This window comes from Lepidochelys kempii, chromosome 7, assembly GCF_965140265.1.
Source record: "Lepidochelys kempii isolate rLepKem1 chromosome 7, rLepKem1.hap2, whole genome shotgun sequence".
Classification (NCBI taxonomy): domain Eukaryota; kingdom Metazoa; phylum Chordata; order Testudines; family Cheloniidae; genus Lepidochelys; species Lepidochelys kempii.
Genome location: NC_133262.1, coordinates 117,418,275 through 117,444,766, shown reverse-complemented (window position 1 = coordinate 117,444,766; position 26,492 = coordinate 117,418,275). Strand labels below are relative to the sequence as shown.

Sequence of the window (26,492 nt, the reverse complement as noted above, 5' to 3'; positions counted from 1 at the left end):
ACACATATCAAAGAACTAAGCCCCTCAGAGTTATATGAGGTAGGTAAGGTCCCTTGCCCCTATTTTGCAAATGGGAATGAGGGACGGAGCAACCAGTTTACCAATGTCATGCAGCAAGCCAGTCATATCAGAGCTGTGGCTAGAACCCTGATATCCTGACACACAGACACGTGTGCTAAACCTGTTCTGTACCTAAGTAGCAGAGAAGCTGAAGAGTATGAAGAAAAGGGCTATTTAAAAAACACCACCACCACAAATGAAAAACAACCCTACAGGGGTCCTGCATTTTTGATTCAACTCTAAGTTCCTCTTATTATAAAATACTAGATCAACCACTCTAGGCCTGATTCTTCACTGTCATGTACCTTGTAGTATTTCAGAGCTGTCCAAAGCAGATGTAAAATGCTACCATTCTGATTTAGTAGCATTCTGAACCCACTTTGTACCCTCTGCTTTAGTGGTGTTATAGCAGTTGGCCTACTAATGTGGAACACTTGGGAGTGTTTTTAAGGGCAGGGACACTGTTGTCTGAAAGTCACCCGTGTCCGGTGTTTGTCATGTGGACTATGTGAAATGAGTTGATGATTCTTAGTCACATTTGCCAACGCACAAGAAGAACTATGTTCAGTTCCTGGCTCTGACAGAGGCTCCCTGTGTGACATGTCGCGTAAACCTCTATCTTGCAAGCTGCTTCGTTTCAGCATAACCCTGTCTGTGTGGATCCCTATTAGGCTCTGCCCATTCAGAGCAGTTTGCAGGATCAGAGCCTTAACTCTCTGAGCCTGGGTTTCCCATCTGTATGTCCCTTCTCCTACTCTGTGGCCCTTTTGTCTATTTAGAATATAAGCTAAAGGGATAGAAGATCTCTTACTTGGTGAATGAACATCACTCATGTACCAGACCCGCCCCCCGCATCATGAGACTTGCTTAAAAATTACAGGATTCAGAGTAACAGCCATGTTAGTCTGTATTCGCAAAAAGAAAAGGAGTACTTGTGGCACCTTAGAGACTAATGGATCCGATGAAGTGAGCTGTAGCTCACGAAAGCTTATGCTTAAATAAATTGGTTAGTCTCTAAGGTGCCACAAGTCCTCCTGTTCTTTTAAAAAATTACAAATGTTTTAAAAAAATAACTTTGGGGGAAATTGTGTTTGCCTTTTAGCTTTGGCGCTTTAAGGGGTGGGGCATTTTCAAACTCTTCTCTTCCTCCTCCTTGAGACGGGCTAGAAGCTTGTGTTTTTTTAAATTAAAAATGCAAGTTGTGATTCTTACATAATCCCAGGACTCCAGGAGCTGATGCTTTAAGAAAACCAGTCAACCCGGCCAGAGTCAGCACCGCCCTTCTGCCTACAGCCCCTAGCGGGCCGGGGCAGCTAAGCAATGCCAGGAAGGTGCAATAAAACCGGTTTAGACCCTGGCTGCTGTCATCCCTGTTGAGGGCCTCAGCAGCGCGCAGGCCCCAGTGGCGGTTACCTTCTCGCCCGCCTCCAAGCGGGACTGCCTGAGGCGCGTCCGCGGGGTGGCCCCTTCCACCGGCACCGGACTAACCTGGGATTAAAGCACGTGACGGCCGGTAAGGGGCAGAGCGCGCCAGCCTCCCCTCAGCGGGCGCGGGAACTCACAGCCCGGCCAACGGCCCCCCCAGGCGCCCGCCTGGCTCTGCCCCGAAAGGCAGGAGAGAGGCGGGAGGAGACGCGCTTCCCACAATGCATCACGGCGCCCGCGAACTACATTTCCCAGGCGGCTGTGGGGCAGCGGCGGCCGTGAGTCCCCTCCCCCTCCCGTGGTCGCTCGCCGGAGGTAAACAAAGTGTGAGAGGCCGACGGACGCCGCCGCAGGGCTCTGCTGTGGGGCGTCGAGGGGAGGGGCCCGGGCCCGGGCCCGGGCTTGGAGCAGAGATGTAGGGGGCAGGACCGAGGCTAGAAAGGGGGGGGGGCGGAGTGTGGGGCAGGGGCAGGGCTCGGGAGGGCAGAGAGTGGGTGTGAGGCAGGGTTAGGGGCGGGGGCAGGGGGCAGCGTGTGGGGCAGGAGCAGGGGTATCTGGCTGTTTGATTCTCTCTTATCACACGTTATTCCTGCCCCAGCGGCTCTCTGGAGGCAGCAGGAGACGGGACTGCACCCCGATCCTGTGGGGCTCCCCCATCCTTCCCTCCCTCCCTCCCTCCCTGAAGGAGACGTATCCTGGGGGCGCTGTCCTTGAGGTGAAGAGTCCAGATCTCGGGGAGAGAAGGAGCTCTGTCACCGCTCCCCTTGGCCGCTCCTGGTGCCTCAGGTGGGGGATTGGAGTGTGGTGGTTCAGGGCTGCAACCCCCCCGCCCCCTCCCCAGCCACCTACCTGGGGGCCATGGAGCGGGTGCAGATGATCAACATCCAGCGGCTGCTGGAGGCGGCAGAGTATCTGGAGCGAAGGGAGAGAGGTAATGGGGGGAGGGATGCTGGGGTGACCACTCCCCAGGGAAGGAGTGGGGCTTGGGGGAGAAGGGGAAGGGCGGGTTGTGGTGAGAGAATCCCGTGTATGGAGGGGAAGCACCCTGCGGGTTGGTGGTGAGAGATTCCCCATAGAGGCAGGGAGATTGAAGAGGTGGGGATAGGGGTGAGGGGCTTCCATGGATGTTGGGGTTGGAGTTGGAGATCCCTGCAGAGGGGGAAGATTGGGGGGAGAGCGCCTGGTATGAACGGTTCTTGGGGATTGGGGTGAGCTCCCCACAGAGAGAGATGGGGAGGTCTGCAGCTACAGAGAGCCTGAAAACACAATGGGAAATGCCTATTTTACACTGTGTCCAGGTCAAACAGCTTGAGCGAGGACCAGGGAACCAAGCTGCCCATGCCATTGTGTCAGCTTTCAGTGTTTTCTGGGATCCTCTCCCCAAGGTTTACAGGGGCTTAAACCTCCTCCCCTGGGACTGGCTTAATAGTCCCTATCTTCCACAATGATATGGCTCTAACCCCTTTCTCACACAGACTTCTGCCTCCCGCCTGGTTATTGCAGGTCACTTGTTCTCTCTCTCCTCCTCTCTTCCTTCCCCCCCCCCCCCGGGTTATTTCATGCTTCTGGCCTTCCTTCCTTAGATCACTGGGTTCAAGTGAATGAACCTTTCTTCACCAGTTTCTCTCATCTGTTGATTTTTGTGCAGAGTGTGAGCATGGCTATGCCTCAACCTTCCCCTTGTTACCAAGCCCTGGACTGCAGGATCCAAAGCCAATGCGGAGGCTGAGCCGGGTGAGGAAACACAGCAGCGGGGGCAGCAGTACAAGCACTGCCAACAGGTACCATGCTGGGAGGCAGGGGCGGGAAGTCGTGGGGTGCAATGAAACCCGGGGCTGGGGGAAAAAGAGGAGACGAGATGAAAGCTCCTGGCTGGAGACCGTTGTGCCTGCTGCTGAGAGATACCTTGCTGGAAAAAAGGGGGGAGTCTCAGCACAGGGGGATCCAGAGCTGAGAGCCGCCATGTTGGGGACTTGACGCTGGGAGCAGAGGAGGCACAGGGGGGCTGTAGGTGGCTTGGCACTGCCACCTGATTCCACACCATGATCTTGAAGCTGGAAAGAGAGGGAGCATAGTGAGATCTTGGGCAGGGACAGCAATACTAGTATGACCAATAGGTGTCCCCTCTCTCTTCTCTTATGTTTTATGCTACCTTCCCATCTCAGAAGTTTGCTGCATTTCAGCAGGTAGACAGCAAGTGTAGCACTTTGGGATTGTAATGATAAATGTCAGGCAAAGGAAGGAAATGACCTCTCCAAAATGGTACTGGATATTTACTAAATCAGCATCTCGTAAAACAACAGAGTGGCGTAACTGGCTTCTATACATGACACGCTAAACTAGATACTAGAAAATCTCTGGCTGTCTTTCACGCAGATTCCTGGCTTTCAGAAAGTTGGGGTTTCAGTCTCCTTTCCATAAGGAGCTCCCTGCTTTCTGACTGCCAGTCACAGAATTTAGGAATTTACTCTTTTATAGGAGACCATGTTGTGTTGGTTGCTGGCCTGGTAAATCTAGGAGAGACAACCAGCTGCAGCCCTAACATGTTGCCTCTGATTCATTTCTGCCATCTTCTCTTCCTTCCAGCTGAGATTTAACTCTTTTTTTCTGTTACTTTCTCTCACCCCTGAGAGAGTGGACCATTCTCACTGGGACCTCTTGGGATGAAGATGCTACAGAAATGTAAAGAATTAGTATTAAAACAGGAAACTTCCAGACTAGCTATATAGTCTTCAAACAGAGCTCAGCCTTACTACAACGAGGCTTACATGATATGTAAAATGAAGGAGGGCTCTTCAAATGATAGAGCTTTCCCAAGGACATGGGGAAGGGGTGGTAGATTGGAGTGCTCATGTGTATTCTCTTCTGTTTTCCACACTCCACTTCCCACATGCTTGGTAATAATGTGGCTGGGAGTAGTGTTGGAACTACTTGCTACAGAGAAGGTTTCCTCATCAGAATCAGCATCATCCTGGACAGTTTCCTCTGGTTGAGAGAGGAGTGTGTTTTAGTTTGCTTCATTGCATAGCTGCACAATCTTTTCCCTGTTCATTTCCGTGCAGTTCTGTTTATATTCCTGCTGCCTTTTGATCCCAATCCCCAATCTACGGTAACTTCTGCCTGTGCTGGAAAATTATTGTGAGTGCAGCATTAAGATCTGTTTTCTACCCTGCATAGAGTGGGTCCATGGAGCCCCAAAGTTTCCCCTCACTTTTTTTCCTCCTGCACCACTTTCCTTCAAAGGCTTTGTCATGTTGACCTTCCCTCTGACGAGGAGTGCTAGAAGCAGATCCCTTGGGAGCTTCTTAGCACCAGTGCCTGCATCTTCTGTAGAGTTGTGAAAAGTACTCCTCTCCTGGGGTCTGATTGCTCTGAATACCCTGTCAGTAGAGAGCCCTGTTATGCAGCCCTCATGTGGGAGCATATGATATTAGACCAGTATGCTTGTGGACAGGACATGGACAAAATAAAAATCTCTGAGGCCACAAGAAAATAGAGACAATGTTTTGTAGCTTTATTTAATGCCTCCTTTGTATGCTTGGTACAGAGGGCAGGGGCTTTTTGCGGGCGGGGGTTGTGGTCTTAACATGAAGTATGTTGCCTCTCTCTTTGATTTTTGTAAAGCTGTTGCATGCATGAGAGCTTGTCATGAACTGGCTGGGGTATGTGTCTAGTAGTGCCCTCTACTGGATGGAATTGGACCTGCTCAACTGTATGTCATAGGCCTTATACTGCTGATGGATAGGCTTGGCAGAATTTGACTCTTTTTTTATAATTAAGATGGATTATATCAATGTTTATTTGTAAGCATTTTTTCAGCGTTTATCTAGTCAGATTTTCACAGTTGCACAAAATTATGGATTTTAAGCATTTTTAAAAATTTTTATCAATTACAGTTTTCATAGTTGCAGGAAATTGTGGAGGTTCAGACAGTGGGGGGAGGGAGGCAGAGGATATTTAATGTCAGCAGATGTACAAATACAAAAAGTTAAAGCTTTATAACCATTAAAACACAAATGTCAACATATGTAAAAATATACAAATAAAATAGCCTTAAATCAAACTCAAGCACCATATTCCTTATTTTGCCTGTAGGTAAATTTCAGTGATCATTGCTGGAAATATTTTTTCATCAGTGTGTCCGTGTATGGGGTAATCCACATTTATTGATTAAAAATCTAATCCTTCCAAGCCTACGTACAGATAATGGGGATTCTCTTTTAGCTCAAGTCATAGCCAGCCAGTGCTTCTGGATTGAGATGATCAGAGTTCCAAATGGCTATGATGTGCAGTATGGTGACAACTGTGCAGTTCTAGGGGATCCCAGATTTTCTGGAATCTGTTTTGCATAGCTTTGTGAATGCAGCATGAGCACTTGTTAAAATAGGGTCCATTGAGTCCCTTTCTGTTAAAATCAAAGGGTCACTTCGGTAGTCTGTGTCGAGTAACTGTCTAGTCAAGTCGTCTAAGGTTTGGTATTCAAAACCTGGTACTAGTTTATGGGTAAAAACTTAAGTTCTGTGGTGGTGGGTTTTTTTTGTTTTGTTTTTTGTTTTTTTTAAAGATTATTTATCTCATGAGATGTGCAATCTATTTATTGTAACAAAAATATGGGAAGTCCTGTAGGTGAATGCCCAGTGTTACATTTTGAAATCTAAAGTACGATTGACAAAAAGTTCTCTCAAGCACATCTAATGAAATACACAGAATTTGTTTTGCTTACTTTGTGTGTCTTTAAATTAGGACGCTTTGGTTCATTTAAAAAAACCATGCAGGGCTAGATGACGGAAAGTTCTACAGAACCTGGATGTTCGTTTTCATTGGAGGAAAAATACATATAGTTAAAATCCAAACATTATCCTGCAGCATCTGCAACCCAGACATTGTAGCTGTTTCTTTCCAGCATGTCCCATCCTGTCATGGCACAGTTACTAGAGAAATACAAAAGAGTGTAGAGCCAGCCTGTAGGAGTGGTGATGGAGTCTCTCTTTTTTAAAAAATGTGCAAGTTCTTCTAAAGTGTGAGAGAGTTTTTTAATATTACACCTCAAATGTAAATAAAATAATGAAGAAAAACATTCTCTCTATATAATGAAACAAAAAAGGGAACAAACAAACAAAGGTGAGGTTCTATGGCCTCTTGAGCCATTTCCGTGCCCTAGTGGCAAATGTGTGGTGACAGTGACATCATTTAGAATGTTTGGGGCACTGCATTGGCATTGCAGCTGTATAGCTGTCTGGCTGTGGTGGAAATGGGAGTTGCTGGACCTGAAAGAAGTGAAGTCCTTTTTTAGATGATAATACATAAACAACCCGATTCAAAGCCCACTTCAGTTAGTGGAGTTCTTCCACTAACTGAAGTGCGTTTTGTTTCCACCCCATTGTGTGGAAAGCCCCTCGTATTCGACATGAAGCAGTGATGTTCCTGGAATTCAGTAGTCTATTTCTGTATTGCCCTGGTCTAAGGTTTGTCTCATGTAATACTGTGTGATCTGCTGAACACCACTTTCAGTGTGTTGCCTCTTTTCCCAACTTTGGCTCTGATCCTGAAGTTGATGGTACACAGCCAGATTACTGTGGCTGTGGGGCAGTCCCTCTACAGTCAATGTTGCTTGCAGGATTGAGGCCTATGTCTATTGTGAATGGGTATTTTAAAGATCATTTTGGATCAGTGACTTGTATTATATAATAACGTCCCTCTACTCAAACATCTAGACACATGATTAGTTTTACTTGCATGGTTAGTCTCACTGAATTTAATAGGAGTATCTTGTGCTTAAAGTTAAGCACCTGTGTAAGTATCTGCAGGTGAGGCTTTCTGTGCTGCACAACCTATAACAAGAGAAGTTTAAAAACAAAGTGCCTTGGTGCTTAACTCTTCCCTTTGCTTTAGTTAAATCCTCAGCATTTTTTAACATGATGGTTTTTTACTCATTCTTAACAAGATTAGGTGATTTCAAGTTCTTTATGTGAAGATGAAAAATAGTAATTTTTCATGTCATTTATATAATTTACCATGTGTTAGGAGGCAGACATTTGTGGGACAACAGTTGATTTCTGAGAACTTGCAAGAGGAGAGTGAAATATACCATTGGAGGTTATATTTATGTTGATATATCAGGAGGTTATTGTCTTTGGTATTACTGGGAGCTACTTTTGTGGATCCTCCACATATCAGTGGAAGGTGCTTAGACCTGATTATGTGAAAGATACATTATATTTAAGGCCTGATATGTCTGACTGTTGTTTATAAATTTTGAATAATAATATCAAAGGTTTTTTTAATCAATTTTAAATTGTTGTATGAACAGGAAATAAAGTAAACATGGATGCCAACTGGGATTTTACCAAAATCAGTTTAATGAAGTTAAGGCTTATAACAGATCAGAAATGAAATTATCATATTTGATTGTCATCATTTATATTTGTTTTGTGATCTGCACACTGCAAAGCCTATGATATCTTGGAGACATTCAGGGGCTGATACTGTGAGGTGCCTCATATCATATATCATATCATATATTGCCTCTATATAAGTCCGTGGTACGCCCACACCTTGAATACTGCGTGCAGATGCGGTCATCACATCTCAAAAAGGATATATTGAAATTGGAAAAGGTTCAGAAAAGGGCAACAAAAATGATTAGGGGTCTGGAACAGCTTCTGTTTGAGGAGAGATTAAAAAGGTTGGGACTTTTCAGCTTGGAAAAAGAGACGAGTAAGGGGGGATATGATAGAGGTGTATAAAATTATGACAGGTGTGGAGAAAGTGAATACTCTGTGATCATGGGAGACTTTAACTTCCCAGATATAGACTGGAGGACAAGTGCAAGTAATAATAATAATAGGGCTCAGATTTTCCTAGATGCGATAGCTGATGGATTTCTTCACCAAGTAGTTGCTGAACCGACTAGAAGGGATGCCATTTTAGATTTGATTTTGGTGAGTAGTGAGGACCTCATAGAAGAAATGGTTGTAGGGACAACCTTGGTTCGAGTGATCATGAGCTAATTCAGTTCAAACTGAACGGAAGGATAAACAAAAATAAATCTGCGACTAGGGTTTTTGATTTCAAAAGGGCTGACTTTCAAAAATTAAGGAAATTAGTTAGGGAAGTGGATTGGTCTGAAGAATTTATGGATCTAAAGCAGGGGAGGCCTGGGATTACTTTAAGTCAAAGCTGCAGAAGCTATCGGAAGCCTGCATCCCAAGAAAGGGGAAAAAATTCATAGGCAGGAGTTGTAGACCAAGCTGGATGAGCAAGCGTCTCCGAGAGGTGTTAAAGAAAAAGCAGAAACCAGGGAGTGGAAGATGGGAGGGATCAGCAAGTAAAGCTACCTTACGAGGTCAGAACATGTAGGGATAAAATGAGAGGCTAAAAGTCAAGAAGAGTTGGACCTTGCAAAGGGAATTAAAACCAATAGTAAAAGGTTCTATAGCCATATAAATAAGAAGAAAACAAAGAAAGAAGAGGTGGGACCGCTAAACACTGAGGATGGAGTGGAGGTTAAGGATAATCTAGGCATGGCCCAATATCTAAACAAATACTTTGCCTCAGCCTTTAATAAGGGATGCATCAGGCGAGGTATTTCCAGTAGGGATAAGGAGGTGTTAGTACCGTTATACAAGGCACTGGTGAGACCTCATCTGGAATACTGTGCGCAGTTCTGGTCTCCCATGTTTAAGAAGGATGAATTCAAACTGGAACAGGTACAGAGAAGGGCTACTAGGATGATCCAAGGAATGGAAAACCTGTCTTATGAAAGGAGACTCAAGGAGCTTGGCTTGTTTAACCTAACCAAAAGAAGGTTGAGGGGAAATATGATTGCTCTCTATAAATATATCAGAGGGATAAATACCAAAGAGGGAGAGGAATTATTTAAGCTCAGTACCAATGTGGACACAAGAACAAATGGATATAAACCGACCATTGGGAAGTTTAGACTTGAAATTAGACGAAGGTTTCTAACAATCAGAGGAGTGAAGTTCTGGAATAGCCTTCCAAGGGAAGCAGTGGGGGCAAAAGACCTATCTGGCTTCGAGATTAAACTCGATAAGTTTATGGAGGAGATGGTATGATGGGATAACATGATTTTGGCAATTAATTGATCTTTAAATATTCATGGTAAATAGGCCCAATGGCCTGTGATGGGATGTTAGATGGGGTGGGATCTGAGTTACCCAGGAAAGAATTCTCTGTAGTATCTGGCTGGTGAATCTTGCCCATATGCTCAGGGTTCAGCTGATCGCTGTATTTGGGGTCAGGAAGGAATTTTCCTCCAGGGCAGATTGGAAGAGACCCTGGGTTTTTTTTGCCTTTCTCTGTAGTATGGGGCACGGGTCACTGGCTGGAGGATTCTCTGCACCTTGAAGTCTTTAAACCATGATTTGAGGACTTCAATAGCTCAGACATAGGTAAGAAATTTATCGCAGGAGTGGGTGGGTGAGATTCTGTGGCCTGCGTTGTGCAGGAGGTCAGACTAGATGATCATAATGGTCCCTTCTGACTTTAATATCTATGAAAATAAGGAAGTGTTATTTACTACCTCTCATAAAACATGAACTAGGTAGGGGTCACCAAATTAAATGAATAGGCAGCAGGTTTAAAACAAACAAAAGGAAGTATTTTTTCACGCAACGCACAGTCAACCTGTGGAACTCCTTGCTAGAGGATGTTGTGAAGGCCAAGACTATAACAGGGGTCATCTGTTCTGCTTATGACCTGGAATGAGTTTGTTGTACTACTTGACTCTGACCATGTACAAGGAGAGGATCTGAGACCACTGTCAAGGGAGGTCACTTTTTCTTTTTGTCTCTCAACTTTAAGAAGGTCCCCTTAATTTCCAAGCTCTGTTAGAAACAAAGAAGCTGATCCTGAAAAGGGGAGCCAGGTGGATATTCTGGTTTTCCACTACAAAGAGATCCCTTTGCAGGATCAGGGAGGTGAATCACGATTTGCCAATTAGAAAAGGACAAAACTGTTAGAGAAAGTAGCCTTCTATTTAAGGCTTCTAAGACAGTATGGTAGGCTCTACATACCAAAGAGCACAGCCAAATGTCTACAAGGGCTTTTCTTTGAGCAAACTGTTTTGAATCTTCTATTCCGAGAATGGTTTGTTGATTTTTTTCCCACCCTCCCCTTTCCCTGATGTAGTTCAACTTGGCCAGACTGATGTAGATTTCACCTCTGATTCCGCCATGATCAAGAAGAGAAGATCTAAGTTTTCAGTGTTGGAGGTGAACTCACTCTCTGGTGGAACAACTGCATGGTAGTACAGCAGGGTGGGTGTCCTCCAGAAAGTGTTTTGCCCTATAATACAGTAATATAGCACCACTAGTGTACATAACTCTGTACAGCAGGTGAACGTGCCAAATGCACAATGGGCCAAATGATTCCTTCCTGTAATACCATTGGCTTTGACAGAGTTACACTAGGGATGTTGGTGGCTGATCTCAATGGACTAACAAGTGTGAATGTCTTCAGAATCTGGTCTTTGAGGCCTTGTCTCCCTGGTGATTTCCCCTCATTTCAGGTGTAGACATTTGCATTGCTAGAGTGCTTGAAACCAGGGTAAGTTCCGCTGATGCAAGTTGTTGCTTTCCTTGTCTCCATTTGGGATTTGCACAAGTGGCTGCAGCCTGATAGCTGACATTGGAGATAATTCCCAGTATAGACAGGGTCTCATGCACAATTTGTTTTGAGCAGAGTTTAGTGTTGTCATTCTATTATCTACAGTTGTCATGTAAGTGGGAAAAATACATAAAATGAGGGAGGGTCCAGTAAAAGTCATTCAGGAATGTAAATCACAGTACAGAAAAAGTAAATAGACCTTTATAGGTGAGATTAGGCTGGATTTAGTAGGGTTTCCAATTGTAAGACCTTTGTGATATCCTATATCATCTTATTCATTTTACAACCCACCATGTGGGAGAATCCTGCAGAGTTTCAACGAGTGCTCTCCTGGTTGTGCTTTATTATTAATATAGCACCATAAGTGTACACAGCCTATACAATAGATGAGCTTTTCCAAACATGCAATGTGCCAAATTCTTCCTTGCTGTAATTCCATTGGTTTCAACAGAGTTACACCAGGAATGAATCTGACTAATTTAGTGCTTTACCCTGCAGTTCTAGGAGCCCTTAGAAGCTGATACACACTGTTAGCAGCACCATAGGAAAAATACTACTGTGCAGTAGCACAGCAGGGATATTGTTGACTCTGGGCCTAATTGTCATTTATATTTATACTAAGGCACTTAAGTGGGTGTAATATCATTTTAAGGCCCATGTACACTGTTGATGTGGTATGAAGGGGCCCTAATGTAAATAAGAATCAGGCTCATACGTTTGGTTTATATATATAATCTATACTGCTGTACCTACGTTCTATAAATTATTCTTCTCTATGGCCAAAGGCCCATTAACCCACTAGGAACTTGGGTATGTTAATCATTTTAGCAAAACCTTCTGTGCTTACTCTAGAAGTGGCAGCAAGCAGCAGGTGCCGCAGCAAAATTGTTAGCAGACAAGACTCAGGCATTCTTAGCACCATGTTCTCTAGCCCTGCTCATGGTTAGAGGAGCATGTTAAAACCACTAGTGGCCAATATACATTGCTTACACTGGGGAAGCTGCAATGGTGCTAGAGCAGGGATGGGCAAACTACGACCCAAGGGCCGCATCCAGCCCTCCAGACATTTTAATCTGGCCCTTGAGCTCCCGGTGGGGAGTAGGATCAGGGGCTTGCCCCACTCCACGCGGTTCCCGGAAGCAGCAGCATGTCCTCCCTCTGGCTTCTATGCACAGGGGCAGCCAGAGGGCTCCGTCTGCTGCCCCCACCCCAAGTGCCGCCCCCGCAGCTCCCAGTGGCTGGGAACCATGGCCAATGGGAGCTGCAAGGGTGGCACCAGCAGACGGGGTAGTGTGCAGAGCCACCTGGCTGTGCCTCCATATAGGAGCTGGAGATGGGACATACGGCTGCTTGAAGTAAGCGCCCCCCAGAGCCTGCACTCCTGACCCCCCTCCCGTGTCCCAACCCCCTGCCCCAGCCCTGATCCCCCTCCTGCCCTCCAAACCCCTCAGTCCTAGCCCGGAGCATCCTCTTGCACCCTCAACCCCTCATCCCCATCCCCACCCCAGAGCCCACACCCCCAGCTGGAGACCTCACCCCCCCTGCACCCCAACCCTCAATTTCGTGAGCATTCATGGCCCGCCATACAATTTCCATACCCAGATGTGGCCCTCGGGCCAAAATGTTTGCCCACCCCTGTGCTAGAGCAATGGCAGATTTCAGTAAATGTTTGTTAGCTTCATAGCTTTTTGATGTCAAGCCCTTGCTGCTGTGAAGAATTAGTGCTCTGGGACAATGGAACTGATATTTTGGCTAGCCTATGTTGTTAGTTTCTGAATTCCTTTTTGTCTGTTTTCTCATGTTTCCACAAATAAGTGTATACAGCACACAGTTGATTCCCTAGTTTTAATTAGTATTCCTTGTTCATCAGTTTTTTGTCTCGCCCTCGTTTCACTTCTGTTATGTCTACTTCTGTCTGGAGTGCTTTGTCCACAGCTCGAGTTTGTGTTAACTCACGGTCGTGCTGCCTCTAAAGTTTAAACCTTTGCTTTAGCAGAGACTTGGTTGATACCTCTAGAGTTGGCGCCACTAGCTGCCCTGACTCTTGGTGATTTTATCCTTTTCCTCATTATTGAAGGCAGTGGAGAGAAGCAAGTGTACTTGCTTTACCTTTGGCTCCTGGTTGAGCTTTAAGATCTGATTCTTTGCTGGCCTGAGCTTCCAGTCCATTTTTTTTTTTTTTTTTTTTTCATATCAAGCTGCTGAGTTAATTGTCTTGTTTTTTGGAGTTGCCACTGTTCATTATCTACCAGGCCCTCCTGACAAACTTGTGCCTGAATTCAAAGACTGGCTTCTCTTTTTCTCTTTCTGGGAAACTTGACTCCTCCTTCTCATCGCCTTTGAACCAACAATGATATGATTTGTATTTTTGTTATTGATTATTTTGGACTCTATCGGAAACTGTGAATCTCCAGAGCTGTGCATTTGGCTGGCCTTTGCCCAGATCTTGAGACACGGTCCTGTTGATATTGTAAGGAACAGTCATGTGTTTTCCATCCCTCTGGATATTTTCCCAACTCTTATTTCTGTGTTTTCTCCTATACATCCATTCTTTGGTCCTAGTTTGATTTTCATAGATATTTTGTTTCAGTACTCTATGTTGTTTTACCAGTCTAGGTTGAATTCATCTGGATGATTTTAAACATGATCTTAATCCATTGTTTGTATCATGCTTTCTTCTTACAAAACTGCAATGGACAGAGCTTTAGAATATTGCTCTTTCTGCTACATTGATTAAAGTTGCTCTGTAAGATTCACCCCCTCCCCCTTTTTTTAATAACGGTAGGCCAGATTCCTCTGTTATGGCATTGTAATTCAGGAGTAAGTGAAAGCAGGATATATCTGTCTGTTTCTTTGCCTTCATTTTCTATAGGTCTCCTAAGGGCATGGCTACACTTGCAGATGTAGAGCGCTTTAAGTGAAATCAGCCTTCGGAGAGCACAGTAGGGAACCACTGCAGTCTGTCCACACTGACCCCTTCAAGCGCACTGGCGTGGCCACATTTGCAGCACTTGCAGCGGCATTGGGAGCAGTGCATTATGGGCAGCTATCCCAGCATGCAAGTGGCTGCAACGTCTTTTTCAAATACGGGGCTGCGTGGAGTGTGACAGGGAGTGTGTTGTGTATATATGGGAAGAGAGTGGGTTTTGGGGGGCTGAAAGCATGTAAGCTTGTAAGTTCAGACAGCAGCAGACCCCCGTCTCCCTGTTACCCCCTGCCTCTCTCTCTCACATACAGCATTCCACACTAATGGTTGCTTTGTCTTGGAGCAGATAAGCAGCTGGCTGTCAGAAACGGAGCTTTCAAAGAGCATTTCCACATTCCTGCAGCCAATTCCAAACAATGACAAGAGTGGCCACTTGATTTAAGGGGATTATGGGACGTTTCTGGAGGCTGATCAGAGTGCAGTAAAGCAACATCTCGTTCACTCTGGCGCCGCGGTGCTCCAGCGAGGGTGCAGCAAACGTTATTCAACTCGTCGAGGTGGAGTACCAGTGGTGCTGTAGCTGCGGAGTCAGAGCGCTCTACGTGCCTTGCCAGTGTGGACGGGTAATGAGCTAGTGTGCCCGGGGCTCCTTTATTGCGCTGTAACTCGAAAGTGTAGCCAAGCCCAGAGTGCTGAGCTACTACACTCCTGTAGATAGTGCTCAGGTCTAGGAATCAGAAGACCTGGGTTCTATTCCTGACTTTGGCATTGGCTTCTGGTGTGACTTTAAGCACTTCTGTGCTTTTGTTTCCCCAACTGTAAAGTGAGGATGATGATAGGTATCTTTCTTTGTGTTGTGCTCTGAGAGCTAGAGTTGTAGATAACATAACTGCTACATTGTTCCAATGAGACAGGCAGCTCACAGTTCTGAGCAGAAATGGAAAAAATCTTGTCTGATTGGAACTGTGTAAGTACAATCATTTTCTCTTCAAACAAAGTTGTTTTTAACCAAGTGGCATTTTGAATCAAATACCCCATTTCCAACTATCTCTCAAGGGAAACCACCCTCATTTGAGGGAACTTCCTAAGGTAAGAAGCCGTTCTCGCAGTTGATCATGGTGAAATATTTTTTTCTCAACAGAGTTTTTCGTTGCAGTGGATATTTCTGAGACTATTTCTGGATGTGACCCTCTTACTAAAAAGTATGTCACGTGGGAGGAAGCATGGTGTAGGGCACAGGACTGGGATTCAAGAGTCTTGAGTTCCATTCCTGACTCTGCCACTAACTTATTGTGAGAACTTAGGCAAGTCATTTAACATCTACAGATCCTGCCATCTGTAAAATGAGGACTATTGGTAAAATTTTCAGAAGTACCAGTCCCATTTTCAGAAGTGACTTATGCACTTGGGAGCCAGAGGGCTCATCTATATAAACATTTAGTTTGCAGCAAAGTGGGGTGTAAATCTACCCTGCATTAGCCTGTTGCGCACTAAGGGTCTGTGTATACCCAGCTGCTATGTATTAAAGTTCCCTAGTGCATTCTGATCCCTGCTTTGAACCTATTGGTTCAGGCCTTATGCTGGTTTCCAGCGTGTTTGAATATTCAACAGCCAAAAGAAAAACTTGGTTGCTATTTCATGACTAATTAGGCTTGAATGGTCCGAATTATTTGGATTATTTGACTAAGGCTGGTAACTACTTTATTTCTGCAAAATCTTGTCTCTGATCTGTTTTCATTTTACTTGGTTTATCCAGGAGTCTTTGACACTAGACACTAGAACTGTTGATCATAAAAATCCTTTGACATTATTTAGCTTCTGTGGTTTTGGCTTTAAGGATGTATCGTGCAAATGATTGAGGTCCATCCTTTCTGCTCATTTGTTTCAGTATGTGAGCAAAATCCTCTTCGGTTGTGATTTAGGAGGGTTCCACTGAGTTCTGTTCTTGGATACTTATTGCTTTTGAACTCACACCCTGTCAGGGATTTTAATAAAGCCGTGAAGATGCTGCTGCCCATGTCATAGATAAACGGAACCTCTTAGCTTCTGGGACTGTCAGTCTGATACCTTTCAGTAGCACTAAATTCACTTAAAAATGAAACCAACCACAGCTAAAGACTTACTTTTGCTACCTACTTCTAGACCTGTTTTGGTTTGTCTGTTTTTAATCTTTCTGATTATCATACAGTGAAATTTGGATGTGTGATTAGTGTACTGTACACTTACACAAGCTGATTTCATCCTTCTGTAGGAGGCTCCTAGGAGAGATCCGGAAAGGGAGTGTGTGACGATGTTAGGAACAGTCTGTGCAGGAGAGATGTTTATCTCTAGTATTGACCATTGGAGTGGAGGGCGACAGAGATGTCTTGACCTCTTCTCAATATATTGTAGGTGGGGCTAGAAGCACTGCCTATTTTAAGGTTGCCTGATACTTTCCATTCTAAGACCTTGTTTTCAATTTCATATAACTTTGCCAAACTTTAACTGTTTGAAATAAAATTGTCGGTATTGGTTGTCTGTGTCAAGCTGAATTTTTCTTGAAAGTTTCAGCTAAACGGTTCAGCGGTTTCCAAGAATAAGACTAAAGAAAAATGTTGTTCTCCCCCCCCCCCTTTTTTTTTTAGTAGGACCATTTTTTGAGAAGCCCTAATACCCCCATGCTTTGCAGCATGGACTTGAAATTAGTCAGGGTATGGCCTTAATGTTGGAGACATCTTTTCCTGTTCCTGTGAAAATCTGTTCAAATTTGGCAAATTTGTAAGACTTAAAAAAGTTTCAGTTCACACATGCTCAGTTGAGACTTGCAAGAGCTTTGCTGCTTAAACTCTGAAGATTGTTTTCATTGAACGTGTTCCAGGCCCTTATTGCTCTTGCGACTCGAGTTCACATGCACCCCCCCACCACAGAACACCAAAGCATTCATCATCCCAGGGGTATGCGATAAATCCAAATTTTTCCTGTAATTGCTGTTATGACTTTAGCCAAGATGGTTAGGGATGCAAACCCCATACGTGGGGTGACCCTAAGCCAACCAGAAGCTGGGAGGGGAAGGTGAGGTAGATCACTCTAACTGCGCTGTTCTGTATACTCCTCCTGATGTTCTGTACTAGCCACTGTCAGAGACAGGGTAGTGAGCTATATGGACCATTGGACTGACCCCGCATGGCAGTTCTTATGATCTTATGTTCTGGTTCTGCTTCTGTATTGCCAAATCCTGCCCTTTCCCCATAGCCCAGGTGAAATGGAGTGGCTCTTCTGCAGATATTGGGGGCAAGATTCTAGGATCAGCACCCTTTATATGGAACCCTGCATCCCAGTATGAAAGCTTGTAATGGATTGGTTATGTTGCCATACATACCATCCTCTCCTGTTAGAGCTGAGTATAAGATGGTGCCAACATCACTGCAGCTTTGGCCTTTGACCCCTTGGGATACCCTGGCTTCTGTGCTAAAAACGGGGCTTGAAAATATCCTTTCATTCTATAAAGCTGGGATCCCATGTTACTACAGGCCTTTAAAATAATGTCAATGGAGTTCCTAGTAGTGATTTGTGGGACACTTTGTCAGATAGGGACACTGCTTAAAGTGTCTATCTGAAGACTTCGCTATCCTGTTCCCTGTTGAGGGTCTCTTCCCCAGCGTCTGTCTTTCCCCTGGTTGGTAGCTGAGACCATCTGCATGGCCATCGCTTCTTTTGCAAGTATGAGTAAACAGTAACAGATGCCAGTGACTCTGTGTCCCCTGCTCTGCTTCCCTGTTGGAGACTGAGAATGTGAACTCTGGAAGGGGACTCATTTGGTCCTGGGAAAAAGGCTTTGATCACAGCCTTGGAAGGAGTCTGATGTCAATCTAAGAGTGACAAAGGAACCAGCCAGAACTTGGGGCCAGATTAATCTGGTGCAACTCCACTGATGTCAGTTGGGATGTGAACCTTAGCCGATTCTGTCTTCTCGGTTTAGTCCCTTGTAGAAAAACATTTTCTTCAGATACCAAGGCCAGCATGTCTGTGGGGATTGGAAGCTAAAGTTGGACGATAATGATGAATAAGAAAAGAACCTATGGCTGTTGCGCTACCCACCAGCAGATGTTTGGGTTCACTGATAAATGAAGTTGAGCTGGGACTGTAGTATGTGGCATTTGTGTCTTTGGGCTGTGATTTTTTTTCCAAAGAACATTTATGCCCCCAAATCTCATAAAAATTCAGTGGGAATTGGGCAGCTAAGTCCCTGAAGCTCCTTTGAAACTCCCAGTCATGAGTCTCTCCAGCTTAACAAAAGATTTGGTTGTTTCATGCACAAGCTGTACTATTACCATGATTTGCATTACTGTAGCACCTAAAGGCCCCAGCCAAGATCAGGGTCCCATTGTGCTAGGCAATGTACAAATCCATGGTAATAGTCCCTGCACCAAGCATTTTATCATCTGATATAAGAGGGCTAACACACTATATTAATGAGCTGCTTCTAATCTAAGACAAACTCACTGAATCTTAGCTGTTGGAAGGAAAGGGGGATGGAAGACAAGGGTAACGTTCATAGGCAGTGCTCAGGGCCTGATCCTGAACCTGCTGAAGTTCATAGGAGCCCTTCTCTTGACTGTAATGGGCTTTGGATCAGGCCCAAGTTTTCATAGACTAGTTATGGGTTTGATCCACTGCCTTTGGAAGCCAATGGAAAGACTCTCATTGACTTCACTGAGCATAAGTTCAGGTCCTGTGTACACAACTAGGTGACTCTGGATCAATTAATTTAAAAAAAAATAGAGACAATAAAATAGCTGTTGAACATTCCAACTTTCCATCTGCCTAGCCACTGTCAGCTGGCACCTTTCCAGCACAAGAAAGTTTGAGGAGTGATCTGAAGGAGAAGGGGTCAGCATTTGATGTACTAGTTCTGGGAGGATGATACATGCTCAAAGAGTGGCATGGCAGGGTGTGTGTTCGAGGAGTAGATGGACAGGTGATCAAAGGTTACAGTAGTTGGCTGAGCCAAGGGGTGGCGCAGTAGAATACCAGAAGGGATAAGCATTTGGGGGGTAAGTTGTGAAGGGCTGTAAAACTAAGAACAAGAATCTTTTATTTGATGTTCGAGAGAAGGGGCAGCTGGTGGAGGGACATAAAGGGGTGAGAGTGATGTGGCCAGAAAGACAGGTCACTGGCAAGACAGATAGGGCACACGGGCAGTTCCAATATCTATTGGTATTATATTATGGGATTTCCTAAACTCAGTCAATGTGACTATATTATGGGCTAGAAAAATATCTTTCATTATAAGCCTCTTCATGGTGAAGGGTGGGATGAATAGATTTTTGTTGGGGTTGCTGGGCAGAGACCATCTTCTGTATTTGTACAGCACCTAGCACATCTGATCCTGGACCATGCCTGTGTTCTTAAGTGCTACAGTAATATTAATAATTACTAATAATACACAATAATTATGCTAAATTTGCAAAGCTGAGCTATATACTTTATTTCTGCTAACAGCCCAAAATTGCTCCCTGAGGATGAAATTCCCTCTCCTGTGAAAGCCCAGCAGAAAGCTAGTTGCATGACCTAAACCTCATGGCAGAGCTGTGTGTGGGGCTTAGAGTAGAGCGGTGGCACAGTGAGCCTTTACACCCCCAGTAAGCTTTGGAGGGAGTCTCCTTGCCACAGCAGAGTGGTCTAGGTTAAAGGTCTGTGCTTATACAGATTCAGAGCCCTAAATTCCCCCACTGGAGAGTTAGCTATTCCATTTGATAAGCTGTATCACAGCTACATAGCCTGCCTGTGGATTGGGTCTGTGGGTAAATTCTATCTTCTCTACCCTTACCTTTCTTTGTTAACTGCATAAAACCCAATTTCTCAGTTTGTGTATTAGAGGTGGCTTTTTGCCCAGAAAGACTAGAATTTTGCATTCATGTATTTTGTTGAAACTATTATACTCAAAGGATTGCAGCCATTACTGTAATTTCTGCTTCTTTGAGAGGTTGGGATGTGATGCTGTTCAAATGGAGATGCAACATGTATAAAGAGATCCCCATGGTTTATAATGAATTCCCAGGAAAACAATAAAGCTGCTATTCTGTCAAGCATTTCTTGCTGTACATCCGTGGGTGTCGAAAGCTTATCTCTTTCACCAAAAGAAGTTGGTCCAATAAAAGATATTACCTCATCCACCTTGTCTCTTGGTGTTAACCTTAGGCATTCATGAGACTGCTGATTTGAAGAGAGTTAATTGGAACTGGGCATTGATTATGGGCATTTATTTTTCCAGGCTAATTTCATATGCCATGGGAAAACATATTTTATTGAAATAAAACAACTGGGCTAAGCAGATGTATTATTTATTGTGTCTCTTTCTTAGAGAGAATTTGGTGTAGACAATTTTAGTTAGGGAAAAAAACCCAAGTTGTTTGTTGTCATGTAGATGGTATCAAAGATGGTAATAACTGTCCTTTTTGGGGAAAAGAGACGTTATAAATCCACTGTCTTGTATTTAACTGTGACACTCTTTGTACTTTTCCCATATCCTGGGACCTGGATGGCCCCAACATGGCTACAACAACACTGGATACATGAAGAGGTTGACATATTGGGGAGCCATCCTAGTGTAGTCATGGCTGTTCCCATGGTTTGGACAAAGCGTTTTTGTTGTATGTAAAATTGTTATGGATGAGTTTGGCGATGTGTTTGGGGTGGATGTCTGTCCACTGTCTTGTCCACTGTCTTGTAAATATTTGAGGCAGGCAGCTATGCTGTCATTGTGAGTGATGTTGGTATATAGGAAGGTGACATCCATAGTGGCAAAGATGGTGGTCTGAGAGAGGTTGTTAGTGTTGTGGAATTTGTTGAGGAAATCACTTGTATCTTGGAGGAAGCTGTCCCTTTGTGTGTTGAGTGGTTTGAGGGTGGTTTCTATGAGACCCTATATTCCTTATGATGAGGCTGCCTGGGTTCCCTTGTTTGCATACCTTGAGAAACATGTAGAAGGTCCCTGGGGTGGGTCCGTAGAGGATGAGTTTGTTGTGTTTCTCTTGGAGTTGTTTGGGGAAGGATTTGATGATATCCTTAAATTCCTGGGTAAATTGTGGGGTAGGGTGTTCGAGTTCTTTATAGTAGGTGGTGTCAGAGAGTTGTCGGTTGGCCCCATTAACGTAGTCATAGTGGATGAGGTCTGCCGTGGCGCTCCCCTTTTGTCTTCTGGTTTGATCACTATCTGGTAGTTAGATTTCAGGGACTGTATAGCTGTCCACTTGGTAGCGGAGAGATTGTCGCGGATGTGATGTTTAAGGATTTCACACTCAGTTTTCTTTCCTGAAGCACTCGGTGTAACGTTCAATAGTGTAGTATTAAAGATGGTAATAACTGTCATCCCAGGTGGTGGCTGGGATTCAGCTGGAGCCAGTAGGGGACCGGGTGCTGATGTCACCTGGGTCACTCTCTCACTCTAGCCCATTTGGGCCACGAGATCTCGAATCAGGAAGATGAAGTCCTGGGGTGCCAGGATATGATGGGCGGTGGCAGCCATGAAGGTAAAGCTCGCTCCAGTAGCGTCTGTCCTTTCAATCTTGGTTTTGTTCTTTCCTTCTTTCCCCACAAAATCTTTCTTTTAAGTACCCAAAAAGGGAGTCATGGGTGGAATAATCTATTATTTTGTCCACCAATTAGGCCTAATACTTGGCATACCAATTTTGGCTTATTAACTTTCAGCTCCATGCCTCCTGTTTTTAACAAGCTTACAACACAGTCCTTGAATCATATCAATGTGGCCTTTTTGTTTAGACTAATTCAGTTATCCTGTCTCCCTTTTGTACCTTTTGCCATTAACATTTGTTGTTACAGGTTATTTTGACATTTTATGAACTTTCACATACTTTTTAGAGTTGAGCTCATAATTAGAGTAAATTTGTAAGTCCAATTATCACAACAGTCCTTCCATTTATGTGACACTTTATTAGATTTAAAGGAACACTGCCAATTTTTTTTTCAATAAATGATTAATGTATAAAACAAATCACCTTTCTGATTGAGCCCACTTTGAATAGGATGTCCTGGATTTTTAAATTTTAATGGGTTTTTTCTCCTCATCTGCTGATGCTTAAAAGGTGTTTTTGAGCAGGGGATATAGGACAGGCTGAGATAAAACAATAGCAAACATGCTTGGGCCCTGCCTCTTCAGTTTCAGCTTTGCTCAGCTACTGGTAAACAGCCTCTGGCATAGCCTGGGTGGCAGCATGTATGTGAGCTCCCTCAGATCAGTGCATGAGAGTGATGTCCTAATGCAGGAGGCACAAAGTACAACAGACCATCAACAGTGAAACTGACTGTATACAAATACTGCCAAATATACAAAATAAAACAAAAAATCAAGAGAAATATGTCTAATCTCATTGGTGTAACTTTAGGATTACTTGCAACCAGTAACAAAATGTTCAGATTTTCAAGTGGATGGTATCTCTTGTTGTTGGATCAGAAAGTTGATGGTGTTCTATAATTCTGAATATTTAACCGTCAAAGTAAAAAGCAATCGATAGCCTGGTTTATGTCCAGATTCTGGTTGATATTAATCAGAAGAGAAATGAAGATTCTTTGTTTAAGTAAAACTCAAGTGTCCGTTTAGACCCAAAAAGAAATGTAGTACTTGTGGCACCTTAGAGACTAACCAATTTATTTGGTCTCTAAGGTGCCACAAGTACTCCTTTTCTTTTTGTGAATACAGACTAACACGGCTGTTACTCTGAAACCAGTTTAGACCCAATATTTTGTGGTTGGTTTTTGTGGTTAATTTTTTTTTAAAGTTGTCATAAAATTTAATATTAACAGACATGGTCATAAATGTTATTTTTTTCCATTTCAATGACAACGGTGTCTTATTTAAATCCAAATGAATCTTTGTAATGTTTGCAACCCAAAGATAGAAAAATCATGCCAGATGCAGAAAGTGAAACTGGCTATAAACAGAAAAGAGGAGAAGAGAAACTGCCTTTTCTATTTTCATTGCCCAGGCTGAGTAAATATAAAAATGCAAGTAAGTCTAAATGATAACGAGGATATCAGACTTTTGACAAATGTTTGTAGTTTCCTTAAACGTAGCTGGTGCTGATAGCACAGGTAACAACTTGGCAGGATCCATTTATGTTTGCTGAGCTTCTTTTGTTCGAATTCAGCTGTGCTGGGAAAGTTTTTGCAGGCAATATGGTTAAAAGTCACAGCATAAATTTCCTGACTTGATGAAAAGACTGTGACCCCCCTCAGAATTGTGGTGTTCATTGGAAAGAAGATAGGTAATAAAGAGTCTCCTGTGTGAGAGGAATAGGAGGAACCTGCTGTTTTAATTTTGTTCACAGCAGTGAGCCAAACTTTGTTCTTTCTGTGCTGGCCTTGATAATTGGCTCAATATAATATAGGAATTTGATTCATTGCATATCTTTGGCTTTATAACTGTTAATGGAATAGCCAGGAAGAGTGCAAAGTCTCCTGCAGAAACATACAGTAAATAAAACTAATAACACATTCCAAAGAATTTGGGGTCAGATTTTAAAGGGGCCTTGACCCAGTCTTTGGGAGGTTCAGTTATTTGCAAATAGTTAATGAGCACTGTCATTTGATGTGTAAACGATAGAATTTATAATCCAGTTGCATGAGCAAATGGGATTTGCTGGTGTAAATTGTCACTTGCATAAAAAAGGGGTGCACGCCACCTCACTCGCACTCACGCAACAAGTAATCAGGCTTTCTGTAGGTAAAGTACAGGGGACTCAAAAGGTGCGAGAGCCCCCTTACCTAGGGCCAGGGCACAGGGTTGCAGTGCAGCTGCTCTATTCTATTAAGTAATTGGCAGATTTATGCCCTCCGTGTCAGTTACAAAAGCTGCTAGGGCCACTGTATCCATGTAATTATGAATCTGTCAGCTCCTCGTCTGTCCTAAATAGTGCTACTCTCTAGGCCAGCCTACATTGGGCTGGCACAGAGACCCCCTCCAAGGCAGAAGTTTAAGAAGTATGGGCAGCTGCACTTAGACTTGCACTAATCATACATATGCAGGTGACTTGCGTATCTACAGTCACACATGGCCAAGCGGAGGCCACATTTTGAAACTTGATCCTCAGCGTTTAGGTTTATCAGCTGTCAGAAGATATATGTAAAAACAAAATGAAAAAGGCACACTCAAGATCCAGCAGTAGTTGCTCATGTAACCAGGAGAATAAAAAGTTGCTTCTTTTTTTTTCACTTTGAGCGTGACCCCTTTTTTAGAGATTTGCATGATGGGAAATTAAAACAGTTACTTTGGGAGCTTGTCTAGCTTTAGCGTCTGTGTAGTATACTGTGCCTTTAAAAGTATGTCTGCACTTTGAGCTGGTGGCACAGGTGCTGGCTTCTGATTTTTCCCCGGAGGTGCTCAGCCCCCACTCTGCCACCCACCCCGTCCTCACTCCACTCCTTCCCCTAAGCACCCACCCCTGCCTCTTCCCACCCCCACTGCACCCCTTCTCCCGAGGCTTTGCCCCCTCCCCCAAGAGTTCCTGTCCCTGCTCCTCTCCCTCCCTCTAAGTGCCTCCTGCACGCTGCGGAACAGCTGTTCCGAGGCATGCAGGAGGCGCTGGGAGGTAGAGGGAGGGGGGCAATCCGGGGCCGCTGGTGGGGGGCGGGAGGGGAGCTGGCTGCCAGTGGGTGCTAAGCACCTGCTAATTTTTTCTTTATGGGTGGCCAGCCCTGGAGCACCCATGGAGTTGGCGCCTATGGCTGGTGGTGTAATTCCCAGCTTGAGAAGACATACCCATGCTAGCATTGAATAAGCGAGCCCACTAAAAATAGAGTGTAGCTGCACCAGTGTAAGTGGGTATGTGCTCATCAGGTTAGTGCAGGTGTATCTCCTCAAGCTGGAATTTACGCCTCCAGATTGAAATGCAGATACAGCCTGAGAGACCCAGTGCCCAATACCAAATCAGATACATTGCACTGACATGCCATAAAGATTTTGTCCGTCTATTTATAGGCCCTGAACCGTGGCTAGTTAAGCTTTAATCTTCAGGGCTTGTTTCTGTAAAATTGTTTTATTTCTCAAATGTCTACAGGTTTAGTTGTGGTCATTATTGAACTCCTAACACCTGTTCAGCACTTTTTCCCCCCTCCTTTTTTGGGAAGCACTTAATTACTAGAGGGTTTCCCTTGGAGCTGTGAACCTTCATCCAGTTCCCTAACTGGAGAATTCTCTGCAGGATTCTCCAGATGGGGGATAGAGGATAATCTTCTCAGAGCTCCGGAAGAAATGTGATGCCAAATTACAGAAAATAGATCCTTTTTATTAAGCTCTTGGCTCATTTACTCCTATTTTAAGATGACCTTATATTAAAGGGACATGTTAGATTAAAATTTGTATATTTTAAAATAAAATTACCTGGGCTGTTAATAACACTGATCATAAATGCTGATGAAAAGACACTAATATGTAAGGCCATGAAAAAAACACGCCCATGAGCAACATAAGTTTCACCAGCATAAGTGGTGGTTTGTACAGCGCTATGTCAGCAGGAGAGATTCTCCCACTGACCTAATTATTGCTGCTTGCTGGGGATGGTTTAATTATATCAACAGGAGACCTCTACAGCTACACGAGAGATCTCACAGCAGCGCAGCGGCATCGGTACAGCTGTGCCTCTGTAAGGTCTCTAGTGTAGACATCACCTAAGTTTGTCTATTCACGTTGTCATCGTGCACACAGACAGTGAAAATAGACTAGTCGATTTCTGTTTTTTGTTTCTAGTCACTTTAATTTTCCAGCTGAGAGTTATTGTTTGAATAGCAGTGGTGTGCTTGATGGTATACAGGTATAAAGGCAAGAACACATGTTTTCAGATATTTCTAGTGATGTAAATATGAGGCTAAGTACCTTTTTAGGGTACAGATGCTCTACTGTGAGTGTTGTGAGGGTGCTGGTATCCCCAGTTGTGAGAGGTGCTGGAGGTGAGCTGGGGAACCATATTTGAATTCCGCGGGCACTGCCTTAACCCTGTAATGCTTGCAAGCATGGTGGAGGAAGCATTCCTCTACCCCTGTCCCTGTATGTACATCCCACCGTCACATACCCAAATGCTGGGCAAATTTTGGGCTCTGGCAGCAAGTGGGATAGATCTTGTTAGTGACCCTGTGGATGGCTTGTCTAATGTTTCTTTTGAGAGCAACTTCCATATGAAGATCTCAAAATATTTTAGGCACATGAATTAAGCCTTATAATAGCCCTGTGTGGTAGGTTGTATCAATATTCCCATTTGACAGATGGGCAAACTGAAGTACAGAGAGGTTAAGTGACTCAACTGTGATCACACATGGAGTCAGTGGCAAAGCCAGGAATTGAATCCAGGACTCCTGACTCCCTGTCCTCTGCTCTCACCATTGTCTTGATTCTCAGTTTTGGACATTTTTAAATATCTGATGTAAATTTACAGTAATGCATCTGCGAACAGCCAGTAAA

The 26,492-nt window shown here is 44.1% G+C and overlaps 1 protein-coding gene across 2 annotated transcripts in view; it reads left to right on the top strand.

Moving 5' to 3' along the window:
• MXI1 (MAX interactor 1, dimerization protein) overlaps positions 1-26,492 on the top strand; it is a 90,171-nt gene that overhangs the window by 14,245 nt on the left and 49,434 nt on the right. Inside the window, exons 1-2 of one of the 2 annotated variants that reach the window (XM_073354399.1) lie at positions 2,007-2,416; positions 3,134-3,266. In XM_073354399.1, the coding sequence (XP_073210500.1) occupies positions 2,344-2,416; positions 3,134-3,266 (206 nt within the window). In that variant the 5' untranslated portion in view covers positions 2,007-2,343. Of the gene's footprint in view, positions 1-2,006; positions 2,417-3,133; positions 3,267-26,492 lie in introns of those variants that run through there. The other variant, XM_073354398.1, reaches the window with a different exon arrangement.